The following is a 20,410-nucleotide window of genomic DNA, read 5'->3' as shown; positions in this document are numbered from 1 at the left end:
AGAAGGAAGGTTTATTTCCTTTCAGAAGGCATATCTGTATTTGGTTGCTACTAAGCAATGTTTTGATTTTGATTATCATTTGGTCTTCTTGAACTAAATCAAAAACTGAAAACATGGCGTGTCTCAATCAAGAACTGATATCAAGTTTTTCTTTCAAAAAGTTCTAGTGATTGAAAACTCAACTGACTTTTCAAACGCCCATGAATATTTTGCTGGGACAATAATTTTCTGCATATAAGATATCTGCTACAAAAACCCTTCTGTCAGCTTGTGGGCTACATGTTTTTATGCTTTATTTTATCATAACAAGAGTCTCCTGGTATTCTACGTCTGCACTCTTATGCTTTAATATGGATGCAAGAAGAAATGAAGAATTACCTTAGCTTATGGATATCTGTGGTCTGTCGACCAGATGTTGAACTTAGGAACTATGATAGTATTCCTTTATGCTGCATGTTTGATGACATTTTCAGATGCTAGTAACATTGTGGAGTCAAACTATGGTTTCTCTGTGGTTGATGCTAATTCGTTGGAGTTTGTTTTCAACAACGCACCTGAGGCAGCAAAATGGCTAAAAGATAACTCAGAGTTATCCTTAAAAGAAAAATATCGATCTGATAGAAGCACGTGGGTGGTAAGTAAATTTTCTCGAAAACATTGATAATGTGACATCCAGGCAAATCCTTGCAAGTACCTTCTATTGCAGCAATCTATTGTTAGGTTAGTAAATATGCTTTGCCTTTTGTGGTGGAGCATTATCTGGGCCTGCATGAGGGACCCCTAGTTAATGTAGAAAATTTGTGATAAACAGGACAGGATGATCATTCATCACAAATAGGATGACCAATAAGTAGTGTAGGAGGTTGAATATATTTTCTAGAATACATGCATAAATGAAAGATTTTGCTATCCTTTGTTCTTAGTATTTGCTTGAGTTTGTCTTATTTTGCAGGCATTATATCCTGTCCCTTTCTTGTTCTCTGGAAGTTTGAAGTTTCCTGCACAGACTGAAGAGATTAGAAAGCACCACCAGCATTTTCCCCAGCTAGTTGTTCAGAAGACATCAAGTAACAATTGGAACCGACGGATGCATCTACAGCTCTCACTTGGGTAAAAATTTAACTACCATGGTGCCAAACATAAAAACTAAAGAAAGCAATCTTTAAACCATGATGTCACATTTTTTTTTCCATTTTTTAATATGTTATATGTGTCAGTTCATTATCAGAGGTTTGGACCACTTCGCTCAATATTACTGGTCCATTATCGAATTGGTCTTTTGCTGACAACACACTTCCAGGTGCTTATATTTACTCCCTGCTATTCATTTACTTTTTCTTCTTTTAGCTATCAAGAGGCTAATACTTTATTGTGGTTACCTTCATCAGCTCCTCAAACTGTAAGCGGTGGACCACCATCATATATCTGTCGACTTACTGGACAAAGTAATGAGAATTGGTCTTTCTGGTTAGAGGTAATGATATAGGCTTCGTCATCACCCATAGTAGTAGGTGCTTCCTCCACTTCACTTTACCTGTCAACCAAACTGTCCAATTTATTTAACCTGTCCAACTGACCTGTAGTAGTACTCCTAATTAACAACCCTTTTTCTTTATCTAATTGATGGGCACAATTATCGTGAAACCACAGTCAAAAAAAACAATTATCGTGAAACAGCAATTACGAATAAACATGACATATAGCAAAACAAACGGAGTATTGTTTCGTTTGTGACTGAAGTAAATTATACTGACACGTATAGCTTAAAGTTCATTTACTTGAAATAATAAGCAGCTTTCTGAAATAATTGCAGGCAAACTCTTCCGAACCACTGAGAATCGATGTGGCTGTACTAGACCAGTTTCTTGTTGATAGCACGAAAGAACTGAAGAGCCTCTTTCCAAGTTGGGCAGATATGACAGTCTTCACCACATTTTTCTCAACTTACTATTTGTAAACTCTATATAATTGTTAATCTGTGTATTTAGGAGGGGGGAATTAAATAGGTATGCTATGTTTCGGGGGCAGGGTGTATTCTTCTCCCCAGTAGGTGGTGCTGGTCTTGATGTCACCTTATTTGTAATATCGTCATAACAATAATTTAATATATAGCGGTTTCAAAAAGGAAAAACCTGAAACAAAAATAAACTGGTATAGCGGCCCCAAATATTCACCGTGTAACACGTACTCCATTCATTTTATAAGGTGGAAACAATTTTTAGAGTCAACTTTGACCATCAATTTGATCAATGAAATGTGGGTTATATGTGTTACATTACATCATTAAATTCATATTCAGAAGAAGTTGTCATGGTAATTCATGACTCAAATATTATGTTCAAAGTTACATCTCGGATTGCATGTGTGCTTTATAAATTGAAATAGAGGGAGCATGTGCTAGAAAACTAGAATTGTCCGTGAACTAAGTTTAGAATGAAACCAAATATGGTCCCCACTTCTTCCTTCGTTGTTTATTGCAAAACATCCATGAAAATCCAAACTCCTTGTTAAACCTTCAACCCACTTGTTAATTTGCGTTTGTATCACACAGAAATTGCGGGGGCTTGGTTTAGTTTTCCATGGAGATACATAAACTGGTGGAAGTGGTGGAACACCCTTCCCACCCAGCGGTACAATCTCCTTACCCGAAAGTGCGTTTGTTGCATTTATGGCTGCTGCACTCACAACGGCATTAGTAAGGTCCAGAATTTTCTTTGCACTAGACACAAGGTCTTCATTATCTTCTTTTTCTCCCCCTGATTGATCGGGCTTCTTTTACTATCCTCGGTAACATCCATCTTATCTAGTAGATCAGCGTTCGCTATCGATCTTTTGGTAGAAGCAGAAGCATCATCGCCCCTTCCCCCCGCACCAAAACCTCCTCTTCCCCCCGCCCCTCATGAATGGACGCGCCCCCTGTCATGGGAATGAGTCTGGCAGTAAGAGTATAAGGTGCATAAGAGGAGGCAAGGTCTTAGCTACGGCGACACACAAGTTTACAAGTTTAGGCCCCTCTCGGAGGAGGTAAAAGCCCTACGTCTCGGTGCCTTGGAAGGCTTGTCGACTGGATATGTGTGAAAGTTATAGGTGGTGTGAACCCTTGTGCCAGAGGAGGGGGGTGGCTTATATAGAGTGCGCCAGGCCCCTCGCAGCCCTCGGTTACACATGGTTCAATGTGAGTTAAGACTGGGACGTTACTGGTAACACCTGCTATTAATGATGTTTATGGCGACGGAGTGAATGCCTGACTGTTGCCATCCTGGGGTGACCTTAGGCCTTCTGTACTCCGAGTGATTCTTTATATGGTCGAGTGATGTTAATATGGCAGAGTGGAATTGGGATATCGAGTGGAATCTTGCGTTGAGTGGATTACACTTCATGGTGATTTCAGTCAGTATCTTCTGTTGAACTCCGTATGTCCCTGACTTTAGGGCAGTGTCCTTGGGTAGGGTGTCTAGGCCAGGCCTAAGACCCTACCCTAGGTACATGTCATCATCATTTGCCCCCGAATGGATTGAGGTCCGAGTGAAGAAGGGTGAAGTTGGTTCCGACCTGATTCAATGCTTCAAAGGCGTTTCATCAAGGTCTTGAAAGCATACTGATACTTTAACCCTGCATCAGTCGCCTTGATCAATTCTGGCTTCTGAGATCACCGAGGGAATTATGATGCTAATCTTTGAGTAAATTGGAACATGATATCTTTGATGCGGTCGACTGTGCGGTCTCCGGATCTCACGGGGTTCGAAATTTTGGAGAAGCGCGTGGGACGGGGAGTGGCGCAGTAAGCGGAGCGAGTAGATAGGGGCTCCTCGTTCTTCGCGCCGCCTTTTTCACCACGTATCGAGCCAGCGCCTGTTAAGAGATGCGATAGGATTGCTCGGGCCCATAGGTCAGCCACTCGGAAGCGGGCCCATAAAAAGCGGCGTTGCCGATGCGAGGTACTGTGCACTCCATTCGTTCCCCTTTCTCGCCGCTTCTCTGCCTCGCCTCTTCCTGCCCCCACGCCTTCGCCTGTTCCTCTCGAGCTCCGCCGCCATGGTGAAGGAGAAGACCACGGCTCTGGAGCGTGCGAAGAAGGCGATGATGAAGGGAAAAAAAGACGGCTCGGGGGTCATCGTCGCGGTCCGGTCTGCCCCCTGGTTGGATCCAGGTGGACTGGATCCGCTCTACCGTCGTGAAGGAAGACTTAGAAAATCTCGCCAACGATGGCTTGATTGCTCATGGATCCCGGAGGTTGCCAGAGGGGAAATCTGAGCCCCAGCCGCGCGAGGGTGAGCATGTCCTCCTCACCACCCACGTCAACCGAGGTTTCTCCCTGCCCCCACATCCATTCTTTCAGTTTTTTTGAACTTCTTCAGTGCTCAGATCCACCACTTTCCTCCCAACACAATCTCGTACCTTGCCGCATTTGTTTCAATGTGCGAGAACTTCCTTGGGTATCAGCTACACTAGGGCCTGTTCAAACACATTTTCACTTGTCGATCTCAGTCGGTGAAGAAAGCCAGCCCAGATGACAAAAAGATGCACGTTATCCAAATGTGTGGGGGTTAGGGATCCAAACGAGAGGTAGGAGTACTTCCCCCCATGACCTTTCCCGAGTCAGTTAGAGGATGGCAGTCGACTTGGTTTTACTGCAAATACATCCTAACTCGCGGTCAGTCGACCGACCTTCCCCCTTTCACTCTAGATAGACTCCGCCGACCTTCTTCACTGGAAGTAACCGCGGCAGAGAAGGGTGAGGTGTCCATGTTAGTCGGCGCGATCGTTGCATTAGTCCAGGGGGGTGTGACTGGCATGGAACCGCTGGAGGTGTTTCTCAGTCGACGCATTCAATCTCTCCAAGCTCGTGACCACCCAATGTGGATGTACTTGGGCATCGATGACACCGCTCGGGTCCACCCGGAGGAGGTCGCCGAGGAGACGGTGGCTCAATGGCTATGAAGCATCACTGGCAACAAAGACAACCCTCATGGAGCCAGAAGAATCTTGCCATTTGATGCCAACAATGCTCCAGACGAGGTCAGGCTTGATTTACTGAGTGTTTTTTCAGTACACAATTGTTCTTGAATCCGACTGATACTTGTAACTTGTGTCTTGTAGGTTTTCACCAAAATGTACTCAATGCCGAACGGGGAGCAGCTCCAAGGAGTAGAGAGTGATGGTGAGAGCGCTGATTATGAGTATGCAAATGACAGTGAGGATGACAGTGAGGACTCTGGTAGTAGCGATGAAGTCGATTCGCCGCCCTGCTTTGAACGACGCTCCAAACAGTCGCAAGACCCTGCGGGAGGACGTGGCAAAGCAGTTCCGCCGAGCGTGAAGATTCCGAAGCGCACTCGAACTTCAACCCCAGAGCCAACAGAGAAGGCAGCGAAGCAGGCCAAAGTTGTTCCACCGAAGCCTCGGAAGGCCCTGCCCAGGATCAAGGTGCCCGTGCCCGTTGCTTCAACGTAAGTGTTTCTTTTCCGTGTCTTTTTGTTACCACTGTGAACTTCTTTACTTGGTTGACCGAGTGAAATTGGGAACTTTCAGTGCTGCTACTTCTGCAACATCTATGGACATTGACGAGGAGCGGGGTGATGCGGAGACCGCAGACGCGCTTCTTGGGCAGGTATGATTCCACAGTCATGCTTTTACTCTATCAACTGTTTCTGTTGGGCGACTAAGATCTTACTGTTGAGCGTTTTGCAGTGCCGACAAATGTTATCCAGCTTCCAGATGATGACGATGAGGATGTACCTCAATGGAGTACAGGGAGAAGGGGTAGAGCTTTGAGTAGGAGGGTACCTGCCAACAAAGCACCTCGCCCGACATCTGAGCATGCAGTTCAACAACTTGATGATCCAGTACGAGCACTGTCTCTTTTGCCGATCCTCTGTCGACTGACCAACCCTCGGTGTCGACTGCTCATACTTCTGGTTCGATTGAGCAACTTCAAGCTCCAACCCCACCGGCCACGTCATCTGCTCCATCATCCACTCCATTTGTTATGCACCACATCCCGGAGGACCAAGTAGGAGCTGCCAAGGAAGCCATGATCCAGGTGGGTCTGATGATGGAACGATTGAAGGTGGTGTATGACACCAGCAAGGGCGCCTACGACGCCAGCTCTGCCCTCCAAGCAATGTCTGAGTAAGTGGGATTGTAAGTTGATTTCTGATTAGATTTTCCAGCTTGATCCTTGCTCTATTAGGATATGCTACCTGAAAACCGCTACTTTATTATTCGTAATATGTCCGTTTTGGAACCTTTAATGTGCATCTATCATGGGTCTGTGCCTTGCATCTGTACACCCACTGGGTGTTTTTTCGTAGCTATGTAGCTCTTCCACTCGATTGTAGATGGGTCGTGTCGAGTGAGATCTTGGTCCAGTGGGGGCACGCTGAGTGCACCCACTGGGTGTAGTCCCCGAGACCGCTGTCTACTACGGGCAGTCAACGGTGGTATGAGAACAAATGATCCTTCTTCTTCTTCTTTTTTTGCTTCTTCCACTCAGGCTGGGCAGACTATAACACCCCGGATATAACTTTCCCAATTTGTACTCCAACTCTTGCTGTTTTCGGCGTTAAGTTATATTTATTTCCTCGGGTTCGGGTCTTCGTCTCCGTGTGTTGTTTTTGTTGTCATGCATCTCATATCATGTCACCATGTGCATTGCATTCGCATACGTGTTCATCTCATGCATTTGAGCTTTTTCCTCGTTGTCCGTTTTTCATTCCGGCGCTTCGTTCTCCTCCGGTGGTCAATTCTAGCTTTCTTTCGTGTGTGGGGATTAAACATTTCCGGATTGGACCGACACTTGCCAAGCGGCCTTGGTTTACTACCGGTAGACCGCCTGTCAAGTTTCGTACCATTTGGACTTCGTTTGATACTCCAACGGTTAACCGAGGGACCGAAAAGGCCTCGTGTGTGTTGCAGCCCAACACCCCTCCAATTTGGCCCCAAACCCACCAAACTCTGCTCCATCATCTAGAGTGTTCGATCACGATCGCGTGGCCGAAAACCGCACCTCATTTGGACTCTCCTAACTCCCTCTATGTCTATTTAAACACCCCCCCTCGAAAATTCGCGGATCCCCTTCCTCAAACCCTAGGAAATTGGATCCCGCGCGCCGCCGAACAAAGCGCCCACCGACGGACATGTCCGGGCGCCTCCCACCGCCGCCACGTGGCGCAGCCTGAGTGGCTGCGCCTCCCACCGCCGCCGGAGCCCGCTCGGGCCCATAGCCGCCCCCCTGGCCCGTGGAACCGCGCCGCCGCCCCGCGGTGTCTTCCTCGTCGCCGATCCGCCCCGCCCGGAGCTCCATCGTCGGCAGCCGCCTCTCCGCCACCTCTCCGCCGCCTCGCTGCATCACCGGCGCGCGCCACCGCCCGCCGCCCGGCCCAGCCACTGTCGTGGTTCTAAGCCTGACAGTAGAGTGGGGGTAGGTATGGAGAGGCAAGGTCCTAGCTATGGAGAGGTTGTAAACACAAAGGATGTACGAGTTCAGGCCCTTCTCGGAGGAAGTAATAGCCCTACGTCTCAGAGCCCGGAGGCGGTCGAGTGGATTATGAGTATATGAGTTACAAGGTGCCAAACCCTTCTGCCTGTGGAGGGGGGTGGCTTATATAGAGTGCGCCAAGACCCCAGCCAGCCCACGTAGGAGAGGGTATAAGGTGAGTTAAGTCTGGGGCGTTACTGGTAACGCCCCACATAAAGTGCCTTTACTATCATAAAGTCTACTTGATTACAGGCCGTTGCAGTGCAGAGTGCCTCTTGACCTTCTGGTGGTCGAGTGAGTCTTCGTGGTCGAGTCCTTCAAGTCAGTCGAGTGTGACTCTCGTTGGTCGACTGGAAGGCGACTTCTTCTAAGGGTGTCTTTGGGTAAGGTACTTAGATCAGGTCCATGACCCTACCCTAGGTACATAACCCCATCATTAGCCCCCGAATGGATTGAGGCTTCGAGTGAGGAAGGAGTTGATGTTGTTTCCGATTAACCTTTGTGCCCTGGTCGTGCGTTGTCCTGGACCAAAGAATCTCTCCGTCGACAGGGAGCAATTTGCCTTCAGTCGACTCGATCCATTCTATTTTTGCGTCGAGTGATCTTTCGGGCTTCGACGATCTCCGAGCGACGGATCGCCGGAAACACCGCGTCTGACAGACTGATTTGTTGTTCGCGGATTCCGCGGGATGCGAAATTTGGGGACGCGCGCGAAGCGGGGCGGACCGCGGCGTTCGGATGGGACGGGGCATAGACGCCTCGATCTCCGCGCCGCCTTTTTCGCCACGTATCCCGTCTGCATAACTGCTCCCAGATATGATTAGATCGACGGGCCCACCTGTCATCCACTCGGAAGGGACCTTATAAATGTGCCCGGCGAGGATTTCTGTGCTGCGCCTCAGCATTCTCTCCCTCTCTCTGCTTCCTTCTTCTCCGCCCAGCGTGCTCGCTCTCGCCCCCGCACCACTTCCCTTTGCGCATCTCGCCGGCAACCATGGCCAAGGAGAAGACGGCGGCGCTGGAGCGCGCAAAGAAGGCGTCAGCGTCGGAGAAGGCGAAGGGGAGATCCACCAGCCGCGGAGGGTCCTCGTCCAGATCCCGCCTGCCGAAGGGCTGGGTCCAAGGAGACTGGATCCAGTCGACCATCACAGAGAAGGACCTCCTCGACATGGCCAACGAGGGCTTGATCCCTCACGGAGCTGCGAGGCTTCCGGGGAAGGAGTGGTAGCCTCAGCCAGAAGAGGGTGAGTGTGTGCTTTTGGCTACTCATGTTGATCGTGGGTTTTCCTTGCCGCCGAGTGTTTTCTTCCATGGCTTCTTGAATTTCTTCGGAGCGCAGCTTCACCACTTTACCCCAAACTCCATTGCCTATCTTGCTGCATTCGTGTCCATGTGTGAGGGTTTCTTGGGCTGTCGACCGCACTGGGGCTTGTTCAAACATATATTCACGTGTCGCTCTCAGACCGTGAAGAAGGCGAGCCCAGGTGACGAGAGAACCCGAGTCGTCCAAATGTGTGGGGGTCTGGGGATCCAGGTGAGGAATAAGAGCACCTTCCCGCCCATGACTTTTCCCGAGTCCGTCAGAGGCTGGCAGTCGACTTGGTTCTACTGCCAGGCCCAGTCGACGCCAGTGCAGTCGAGTGGACTCCCTCCGTTTACCATGGACCGAGTGAACAAGCCCTCCCCTCTGAAGCTGATTCCGGAGGAGAAAGCTGACGTGAAGATGTTGATGGAGCGCGTGGTGCAGTTGGTTCGGGAGGGAGTGACGGGCATGGACCTCCTGGAGGTCTTCCTCAGGCGTCGCATCCAGCCCCTTCAGTTCCGGAGCCACTGCATGTGGTTGTACTGTGGGACCGAAGACGAGACTAGAGTCCATCCAGAAGCAGTCGACGACGTCACTCTGGAAAGATGGATGGCAGCCGTTACCGGAAACAAGGATAACCCACGCGGAGCCAGAAGGATTCCTCCACTCGACCACAACAGCGACCCAAACAAGGTACACTTGCCCTGCTCTCCACTGCGCTCTTGTCGCATTCATTTCTGTTTACCCTGCCGACTGACCGACTGATCCTTGTCTGGACATCTGCTAGGCCCTCACCGAGCTGTACTCGATGCCCAATGGGGCACAAGCTTCGACTGAGGAGGGCGAGGCGAGCGGGGGCGAGAGTCAGGAAGAGGAGGAATGGGACTCGGATGTTGCAGAGGATGATGACGACGATGATGATGATGACGGTGATGAAGATGACGTCGAGGACGAGGAAGAAGAGGAGGAGGAGGTCGTACCACCGCGCTCAGAAAGGCGGTCGAAGCTTGTCCACGACCCTTCGACCGAACGTGGTAAGGGGGTTGCGACCGCCACTCAGTCGACCAAGCGCCCTCGGACCACCTCTCCGGTGCCGACTGAAAAGGCGCCGAAGCAGCCCAGGGCGGCCTCGTCGAAGCCGATCAAGCTCCTGCCGAAGATGAAGGTGTCCATCCCCACCATATCAGGGTAACCGTGCTGCTCATATTTTCTTATTTTGTGTGAACTCTGTCTCTGGTCGACGCTGAAGTTAGTCGACTGATCCTTTGGAGTTGCAGTGCTGCTACTTCTGAAACCTCGGCCCGGGCCGATGACCACGAGATGGAGGACGCAGCAACTTCGAACCCAGGTACTGTATTCTTAACGCCGTTCTTAGTCGACTGACTCGCGATCTCTGATCCTGATTCTTCTCCGCAGCTCCACCCAATACTGTTATCAATCTTCCTGATGATGATGAGGATGAAGAGCCGCTGAAGCGCAGGAGGAGTCGGAAAGCGTCCGCCAGTAAGGTGCCTCAGGATGTGACGGCGCCTGAGATTCTGACTGTGGAGGAAGAGAACACCACTCGACACACGGTGTCCTTCGCAAATCCACTGATGAGTGCTCAACAGCCCTCCCTCTTCACGACGCACCACGTCCCAGAGGACCAAGCTGGCGCAGCGAAGGAGGCGATACGCCAGGCGGGAATCATGATGGAGCAGTTGAAGACCATCCGAGATGCGAGCCAGGCAGCTTATGACGCCAGCTCTGCCCTCCAAAGCAATGTCCAGGTCAGTCGACCACTGTTTGTTCTGTTGGATATGTTACCAAAAACTTTTCCTTTCTGGAATTTATAGTAGTCACCCAGTGGGTGTGTCGAATAAACTCCAAGTTAGCGGGGGCACGCTGAGTGCACCCGCTGGGTGTAGTCCCCAAGGCTAAGGTCGACTGCTGGCAGTCGGCCTTAGGCTTTATGATGTCAATCTTTCTGTCAGTCGACTGGTCGACTGGATTTCACAAACCGGTGGGGGCACGCTGAGTGCACCCACTGGGTGTAGTCCCCGAGACTGTGGTCGACTGCTTGCAGTTGATCACAGTCTTAGAGAATGCATCTCGCACTTTTTTTTGAGGTCGACTGGTCGACTTTGTCTTCAACAGGATTAGTGGGGGCACGCTGAGTGCACCCACTGGGTGTAGTCCCCGAGACTACGGTCGAATGCTTGTATTCGGTTGTAGTCTTAGAAACGTGTGTTTTTCCCTTTTTCACTCGGAAGTGAATTATATTTGACATTTAGTCGATTGGTTCTTCGCAGAACTCTTGTGATCTTGTGACTCGCTACTCAGAGCTGGAACACAAGCATACTCAAGTCGAGCTGAGCTTGAAGCTGGTTCAGGAGAAGCTGACAAAGGCAAAGGAGGAGACCGAAGGTATGTTTGGTGAGACCCTGACGACTGCTTTTCCCCTTGCTTGTTTCAAAATCTGATCTTGCTGTAACTTGCAGGTAAGGTAAGGGAGGCCCAACAGAAGAAAGACCTTGAGCTAGCTGAGAAGATCAAGCTTGCTGACGAGAAGTTAGCTTCAGTCACCAAGCTTGAACAAGACAATACCAATCTGAAAGCTGCTCTTGGGATTGCCAACAAGGAGGTCAGTCGACTGAAAACTGATAAAGCTGCCCTGACCGACCAAGTCAGCAAATTGACTGGGAAGAAAACTGATCTGGAGGCCTTCCTGAGTGGACTTGCCAAGAAGCTGTTTCTTATGCTTGAAGGTAAACCTCTATGCTTGGCAGACATTTCCAATTGTGATTTTTCCATTCGACCATCCCCTTGACTTAGTGATCACCCTTGCAGAATTTTGTCAAAACTTTGAAGAAGAAACTAGCCGGCTGGAGCCAAACCTCGACCCCGTCAATTCTCCGGTGAACGACGAAGTTGCCATGGAAGTTTTCCGACTGGAGTCCCGTGTTGCAGCTGTCGTGGACTATCTCGCAAAGCTGAAGGCCGCCACGTCGCGCATCGACTCGATGCTCTGGCCTGAGGAGACACTTCAGAATGACCTTGAGTCGCTGATGGCCCGCTTGAACACGATCCCTGGTCGAGTGCAGGAGTGGAAGAAGTCCTCGGCTCGGTGTGGTGCAGATGTCGCTCTGTGTCTGGCCCGAGTTCACTGCAAAGATGCGCGAGAAGAGAAGCTGGCGGCCCTTCGGGTGGCCAATACCAAGAAGCACGACTTCAGGTCCTTTATGGAAACTTTCCTTGCAGCTGCCACTCGGATCGCCGACGGAATTGACCTTGATGAATTCGTTGCACCTTCCAGCCCTCCACCGGAGGGGTAAAAAACTTCTTCTGGCTCGACGCTTTAAATTTGCCTCGGTATGCCGAGTGGAATTGTAACCGACAAACCTTAACGGGCTTGACGCCTGAGCACTTTCGGTTGCTTTAGATATCGATTCAAACTTGAATTTGGTGCTTGAATACGATTGCCTTCGGCTCGAAATGTCTTTTGCAGGTTCAAAGCAAGGCGCCTTTACTGCAATCGACTTATTCTTTAGTCCACTTAGGCGAGCACTGGGCTGCGGCTAAGCCCCCGAGTGAGAGGTTTTACTCTTCACTCGGTAGGATTTCGATAACTTAGGCTAGCACTGCGGCTAAGCCTCCGAGTGAGAAGGTTGCTCTCCACTCGGCAGGATTTTTATAACTTAGGCGAGCACAGGGCTGCAGCTAAGCCTCCGAGTGAGAGGGTTGCTCCTCACTCGGTAGGATTTTTATAACTTAGGCGAGTGCTTGGACTGCAGCTAAGCCCCCGAGTGAGAGGGTTGCTCTTCACTCGGTAGGATTTTTATAACTTAGGCGAGTGCTTGGACTGCAGCTAAGCCCCCGAGTGAGAGGGTTGCTCTTCACTCGGTAGGATTTTTATAACTTAGGCGAGTGCTTGGACTGCAGCTAAGCCCCCGAGTGAGAGGGTTGCTCTTCACTCGGTAGGATTTTTATAACTTAGGTGAGCACAGGGCTGCAGCTAAGCCTCCGAGTGAGAGGGTTGCTCCTCACTCGGTAGGATTTTATAACTTAGGCGAGTGCTTGGACTGCAGCTAAGCCCCCGAGTGTGAGGGTTGCTCTTCACTCGGTAGGATTTTTATAACTTAGGCGAGTGCTTGGACTGCAGCTAAGCCCCCGAGTGAGAGGGTTGCTCTTCACTCGGTAGGATTTTTATAAACTTAGGCGAGTCCTTGGACTGCAGCTAAGCCCCCGAGTGGAAGGCTGGCTTACCACTCGGTAGGATTTTGATAAACTTAGGCGAGTCCTTGGACTGCAGCTAAGCCTCCGAGTGGAAGGCTAGCTTACCACTCGGTAGGATTTTGATAAACTTAGGCGAAACGGATTCGCGGCTAAGCCTCCGAGTGGGAGTCTGGCTCACCTCTCGGTAGGATTTTTACAAACTTAGGCGAAACGGATTCGCAGCTAAGTCACCCACTGAGGGGGAATTTTATGTGGACAAAAATAAAAAGTGACAGAAATTATGGAGGGACTATGACACTATTATTTTGAGGTCCATGAACTACAAAAGTACTTTATTGCAACTCATCCGAGTGATAAAACTTAAGTGTAGAATGGGCGGAGTAGCTCCGCGTTCCAAGCTCGGGGTTCGTCGATATTATGCTCGACGTTGTAAAGACGGTACGCCCCGTTGTGGAGAACCTTGGTGACGATGAAGGGACCTTCCCAAGAAGGAGCAAGCTTGTGTGGTTTGTGCTGATCCACTCGGAGAACTAAATCTCCTTCCTGGAAGGCTCGACCTCTCACATTTCTGGCGTGGAAACGACGCAAATCTTGTTGATAGATGGTCGAGCGGATCAGAGCCATCTCCCTTTCTTCCTCTAAAAGTTCGACTGCGTCTTGCCGCGCTTGTTCAGCCTCTGCTTCGTTGTAGATTTCAACTCGAGGAGCATTGTGGAGAAGATCACTCGGCAAGACTGCTTCAGCTCCGTAGACCAAGAAGAATGGAGTTCTTCCGGTCGACCGATTAGGTGTGGTCCGCAGTCCCCAGAGTACTGAGGGAAGTTCATCGCCCCAAGCTCCAGCCGCGTGTTTGAGATCACGCATCAGTCGAGGTTTCAATCCCTTAAGAATCAGTCCATTAGCTCGCTCTGCTTGTCCATTTGACTGCGGATGGGCGACTGAAGCGTAGTCGACCCGTGTGCCCTGGGAGTTGCAGAAAGCTCTGAATTCCTCTGAGTCAAAGTTTGACCCATTATCCGTAATGATGCTGTGTGGGACTCCATATCTGAATATTAGTTCCCTGATGAAGCTAACAGCAGTACCGGTGTCAAGGCTCTTGATTGGTTTAGCCTCGATCCACTTGGTGAACTTGTCGACTGCCACCAGTACATGCGTGAAGCCACTTCGTCCTGTTCTCAAAGGACCGACCATGTCCAATCCCCATACTGCGAAAGGCCAGAAGAGTGGGATGGTCTTCAGAGCTGACGCAGGCTTGTGTGACATATTCGAGTAGAATTGACATCCCTCGCACTTATCGACTATTTCTTTTGCCATCTCATTCGCCTTTGGCCAGTAAAATCCGGCTCGGTATGCTTTGGCCACGATGGTCCGAGAGGACGCGTGATGACCACAGGTCCCCGAGTGAATATCATTGAGGATGAGTCGACCTTCTTCTGGTGTTATGCACTTCTGACCAACTCCAGTCGCGCTTTCTCTGTATAATTGTCCTTTGATAACGGTAAAGGCCTTAGATCGACGGACGATCTGTCGAGCCTCTTCCTCATCCTCCGGAAGCTCTTTTCTCAGGATATATGCGACATACGGAATCGTCCAGTCGGGAATGACCACCAAAACCTCCATGATCAAGTCGACCACCGCTGGGACTTCAACTTCAGTCGGATCTGTGGCACTCTTGGGCTGTGGAGTTTCTTCGGTGAAAGGATCTTCTTTGACTGACGGAGTGTGTATATGCTCCAAGAACACACCACTCGGAATGGCTTCTCTCTTGGAACCTATCTTTGCTAGATCATCAGCTGCTTGATTTTTCAGTCGGGGTATATGATGGAGCTCCAACCCCTCGAACTTCTTTTCCAGCTTCCTCACTGCACTGCAGTATCCAGTCATGGCTGGGCTTCTCACGTCCCACTCTTTCATCACCTGATTGACCACTAAATCCGAGTCGCCATAGACCATCAGGCGACGGACGCCGAGTGAAATGGCCATGCGCAACCCATATAAGAGGGCCTCATATTCTGCCTCATTGTTGGAGGAATCAAAGTGAATCTGGAGCACATATCTGAGCCTATCTCCTCTGGGGGAAACCAGGACAACCCCAGCACCGGAACCATTCAACATCTTAGAGCCATCAAAGAACATGGTCCAATGCTCCGAGTGAACTTCAGTCGGCTGCTGTTGTTCAATCCACTCGGCGAGGAAATCTGCTATTGCCTGGGACTTAATGGCTTTCTTTGCCTCAAACTTGATATCAAGGGGAAGAAGTTCAATCGCCCATTTGGCCACTCGACCAGTTGCATCCCTGTTGTGCAAAATCTCTGATAGTGGAGCGTCGCTGACGACTGTGATGGAATGATCAGAGAAATAATGAGCAACCTTCTTTGTGGTCATGTATATTCCATATACAAGCTTCTGATAATGAGGATATCTCTGCTTGGATGGAGTCAAGACTTCAGACAAATAATACACTGGGCGCTGAACTTTGAGGGCTTTTCCTTCTTCTTCCCGCTCGACCGTTAGCACAGTACTGACGACTTGTCCTGTGGCTGCGATATAGAGCAACAGAGGCTCTTTGCTGATTGGAGCAGCAAGCACCGGCTGGGTGGAGAGCAGAGCTTTTAGCTCGGCAAACGCTGCATCAGCTTCTGGAGTCCACTCGAACTTGTCTGTCTTCTTCATCAGTCGGTAAAGAGGCAATGCCTTTTCACCGAGTCGTGAGATGAATCGACTTAATGCGGCCAAGCATCCAGTAAGCTTCTGGACATCGTGCACTCGCACAGGGCGTTTCATTCGGAGAATAGTGCCAATCTTCTCTGGGTTAGCGTCGATTCCCCGTTCGGAAACGAGAAAACCGAGTAACTTGCCACCAGGAACTCCAAATGTGCACTTTGATGGATTGAGCTTGATATCGTACCTTCTGAGGTTGGCAAATGTTTCGGCGAGATCAGCGAGCAGGTCGGAACCTTTTCGCGACTTGACAACGATATCATCCATATATGCTTCCACATTCCGACTGATTTGAGTGAGTAGACACTTCTGAATCATTCGCATAAATGTGGCTCCGGCATTCTTGAGGCCGAATGGCATGGTGATATAGCAGAAGCACCCGAATGGAGTGATGAAAGCTGTTTTTACCTCGTCGGGTCCGTACAGACGGATCTGGTGGTACCCGGAGTAAGCATCTAAAAAAGATAACCTCTCGCATCCCGCGGTCGAGTCAACAATTTGATCTATGCGAGGGAGAGGAAAATGATCTTTCGGGCAGGCCCGGTTGATGTGCTTGAAATCAATGCACATTCGGAGCGACTTGTCCTTCTTAGGAACCATGACGACATTAGCGAGCCACTCGGAGTGGTATATCTCTCGGATAAATCCTGCCGCCAACAGTCGAGCCACTTCTTCACCAATGGCTTTTCTCTTCTGGACGGCGGACCGCCGAAGATGCTCTTTGACTGGTTTTGCAGATGAGTCGACTCTTAAGCGATGCTCAGCCAGTCCCCTGGGAACACCTGGCATGTCAGCGGGCTTCCATGCGAAAATGTCCCAGTTCTCACGGAGGAACTGGATGAGCGCTTCTTCCTATTTTGGGTCGAGTGTTGTGGAGATGCGGGTCGGAGCTGCATCGGGGTCGGTCGGGTGAATATGAACAGGCTTCGTCTCCCCAGACGACTGGAATGCAGACTCTGTGGCGGGCTTCTTGGATCGCAGCAAGTCACTCGGGTCTGCGTTTTGCTTATATTCTTCGAACTCGACCGCTGTCACCTGGGAATCGGCGATCTTGGAGCCCTTCTGAAAGCACCCTTCTGCCTTTTTCCGGTCACTGGTGACAGTGATCACTCCTTTGGGGCCGGGCATCTTCAATTTGAGGTACACGTAGCATGGTCGAGCCATGAACCGTGCATAAGCTGGTCTCCCCAAAATGGCATGATATGCACTCTGAAAATCCACGACCTCAAACGTCAACTTTTCTTTGCGAAAATGCTTCGAATCACCAAACACCACGTCCAAAGCTATCTGGCCGAGTGACTCGGCCTTCTTCCCTGGTATAACTCCATGAAAGCTCATGTTACTAGTGCTCAGTCGGGACATCGGAATGCCCATACCTTTCAATGTGTCTGCATACAATAAGTTCAACCCACTTCCACCATCCATCAACACCTTTGTCAGTCGAGTGCCTTCGACAACTGGATCGACCACCAAAGCTTGCCTCCCAGGGGTGGCAATATGAGTCGGGTGATCAGATTGGTCGAATGTGATGGGTGTTTGAGACCATTTCAGATAATTTGCTTTCGCTGGGGCAACCATGTTCACCTCTCGGTTAATGACTTTCAGTCGACTCTTGCTTTCCACATCTGCAAAGATCATCAGAGTGGAGTTGATATGCGGATATCCTTCCTCACTGTCCTCCTTGTCTTCAGCTTTGTCCGACTCCTTCTCCTTGTCCTTAGACTGTTTTCCCTGAAACTGCTGGATCAGGAGTCGACATTGGCGAGTGGTGTGCTTCGGGTAAATGATATTCCCCTCTTCGTCTTTCTTCGTGTGAATGTGACATGGCATATCCATCACGTCGTTCCCTTCTTTATCCTTTACCTTCTTGGGGTTCCAGGATCCTTTTGGTTTCCCCTTAAACTTTCCTTGAGTCACGGCCAGAGCCTCTCCAGGAGCTGCCGGTTCAGCCTTCCGCTTCTGTTTCCGACTGGTGTTTCCTTTTTCCGACTGACTCGGCTTGTGCTTGCCGCTTCGGAGTCGGTCTTCTTCTTCGCCGTTGGCGTATTTGGTAGCAATCTCCATCATCCGACTCAAGGTCATGTCACCGGTTCGACCAAACTTCAAACTCAGTTCTCTGTTCTTGACGCCGTCTTTGAAGGCGCAGACTGCCTGATGATCAGACACATTTTCCATAGTGTGGTGCAAAGTGATCCACCTCTGAATATACTCTCTGAGAGTCTCATTGGCCTTCTGCACGCAGACTTGCAACTCTGTTAATCCAGCTGGTCGCTTGCAAGTTCCTTCAAATGTCCTGACGAACACTCGGGACAGGTCTTCCCAAGTGTAAATGCTGCTAGGAGGTAACTGAGTCAACCATGCCCTGGCAGAACCTTCCAACATGAGGGGCAAATGCTTCATGGCCACCTCGTCGTTCCCACCACCAATCTGAACTGCCACTCGGTAGTCTTCAAGCCAAGTTTCAGGCTTAGACTCACCAGTGAACTTGCTGACTCCTGTTGCCAACCTGAAATTGGGAGGGATAACTGCGGCTCTGATAGCTCTGCTGAAACATTCAGGACCAGAAACATGCACTCGACTGCTTGTGGGTGCATCTCTGTCGAGTCCACCTCGATGGGCTCTGTTCCGGTCAACCAACCCTTGCACGATAATGGATCGCGCGTCGAAGCCTGGTTCTCTGGGGTCGACTGGAACCCTACGCCCCGTACTGTACTGACGCCTATCATCTGGCTGCCGAGGAGCGTAAGACCCACCCCTCGGAGGGGAATAGGGCACTCGACGCCTATCATCTCGGTCGAGTCTGTCGCCATATTGATCTCGTCGATTCTCGCGCCCTTCACGCCGCGGAGGCGATCTGGGGCTATGAGCCGACTGAACCGTATTCACAGTGACGGATCGACTGTGAATTCTGTTGCGCGACTGAGACACGGCTGAATTCTGATCTCCTGCTGCCCGGAGCAGATCCCTGATCTGCAGCAAACCTCTGCCAGCTTCCGACTGCGAAGGTTGGATGGACTCTGCTATACGGGTCGCAGCTGCTAAATTCTGAATTGGGGTTCGATATACCTGAGTCGGCGGGAAGAGTTGACGTCGACTGTTGTCGGGAACTCGTTGCCGCGCGCGCTCGTCGAGTGCTCGCTGAAGGTTCTCCAGTCGAGTGCGCTCGGCCAGATTGGCCAGACGCGCCTCCTCCAAGGCACGAGCCTCGGGGGTTTCTCCTGTGATGGGAATACGCAGGGGATCTTCGTTCCTGCGGCGAAGTTCCTCTCTTTGCAGAGAGTCGAGTGGCTCGGGTTGGTACTCTTCGTAGCCTCGCGTAGGGTCGCCGCCGTCACCTGCTCCACCACCACGGGCGAAGCCAGGGGGACTGTGGGGCCCGTCGACCATCAAGATTTCCGCCGCTGGATCACTGCTACCGCACTCGGATGCAGTCTCTACGGAGCCAGTCGACAGGTCGAACAAGCCGTAGAGAGGTTCGTCGGGCTCGATTGCCGCAACTTGGGTGGTGGCCGATTGACGAGCCACCGCGTGCCTCACCCATCGCTGAAGCCTCGACCGGCCCGAGCGCTTGCGCTGGCGGGAGACCGGGAGGGTGGACGATGGAGGAGCCGACCGATACTGGGTCGACGGTTGCCGCAGCAGAACGCCGCGGACATAAGCGCGAAAATGCGTCGCACCGCGGACGGGGAGCGCATCTACGTCGAGTGGAGCCTCCTGGAGCCATGCGGAGTCGTCGGCGATGAAGGTGAGAGTGCCGAGACGGATCTCTTGACCCTCGACCAAAACTCCAGCAGACACCATGATGAAAGTACTCGGAAGAATCGCAACTTCTCCACAAAATCGCTAAAACACCTGCCCCACGGTGGGCGCCAACTGTCGTGGTTCTAAGCCTGACAGTAGAGTGGGGGGTAGGTATGGAGAGGCAAGGTCCTAGCTATGGAGAGGTTGTAAACACAAAGGATGTACGAGTTCAGGCCCTTCTCGGAGGAAGTAATAGCCCTACGTCTCGGAGCCCGGAGGCGGTCGAGTGGATTATGAGTATATGAGTTACAAGGTGCCGAACCCTTCTGCCTGTGGAGGGGGGTGGCTTATATAGAGTGCGCCAAGACCCCAGCCAGCCCACGTAGGAGAGGGTTTAAGGTGAGTTAAGTCTGGGGCGTTACTGGTAACGCCCCACATAAAGTGCCTTTACTATCATAAAGTCTACTTGATTACAGGCCGTTGCAGTGCAGAGTGCCTCTTGGCCTTCTGGTGGTCGAGTGAGTCTTCGTGGTCGAGTCCTTCAAGTCAGTCGAGTGTGACTCTCGTTGGTCGACTGGAAGGCGACTTCTTCTAAGGGTGTCTTTGGGTAAGGTACTTAGATCAGGTCCATGACCCTACCCTAGGTACATAACCCCATCAGCCGCCGCCCGCGGCCACCGCGTCCCCGGCGTCCTCCCCTCGCCGGCGCACCATCTCCGGCGGCTCCCCGCGATCTCCGGCGAGAGATCCGGCCGCCCCGGTCTTCTTCCTCTCCGATCGACGAACCTCGGGACGCGTGCCTTGCTACAGTAATTTCGGATCTCAGATCTGAAAAACCCTAGGGTTGACTTTCCCCCTCTCCCATCATTTTTATGCCAACTTTGACCTGTGATATCTCCGCATCCGTAACTCCGATTTGGACATATAGCATATCAAAATGTTCGTATCGA

At 50.8% G+C, this 20,410-nt stretch overlaps 1 protein-coding gene across 1 annotated transcript in view; it reads left to right on the top strand.

Annotated features, from left to right (window-relative positions):
- LOC123188597 (endoplasmic reticulum metallopeptidase 1) overlaps positions 1 to 2,288 on the top strand; it is a 39,623-nt gene extending 37,335 nt beyond the window's left edge. The window contains exons 17-21 of the mRNA XM_044600760.1: positions 474 to 634; positions 953 to 1,110; positions 1,218 to 1,300; positions 1,389 to 1,474; positions 1,814 to 2,288. Coding sequence (XP_044456695.1) covers positions 474 to 634; positions 953 to 1,110; positions 1,218 to 1,300; positions 1,389 to 1,474; positions 1,814 to 1,957 — 632 coding nt within the window. The 3' untranslated portion in view covers positions 1,958 to 2,288. The remainder of the gene's footprint in view (positions 1 to 473; positions 635 to 952; positions 1,111 to 1,217; positions 1,301 to 1,388; positions 1,475 to 1,813) is intronic.
- Positions 2,289 to 20,410: the final 18,122 nt, after the last annotated feature.

Source organism: Triticum aestivum, chromosome 2A (assembly GCF_018294505.1).
Source record: "Triticum aestivum cultivar Chinese Spring chromosome 2A, IWGSC CS RefSeq v2.1, whole genome shotgun sequence".
Classification (NCBI taxonomy): Eukaryota; Viridiplantae; Streptophyta; class Magnoliopsida; order Poales; family Poaceae; genus Triticum; species Triticum aestivum.
The sequence above is the reverse complement of the archived record's forward strand: the minus strand, read 5'-3'. Positions and strand labels throughout refer to the sequence as shown.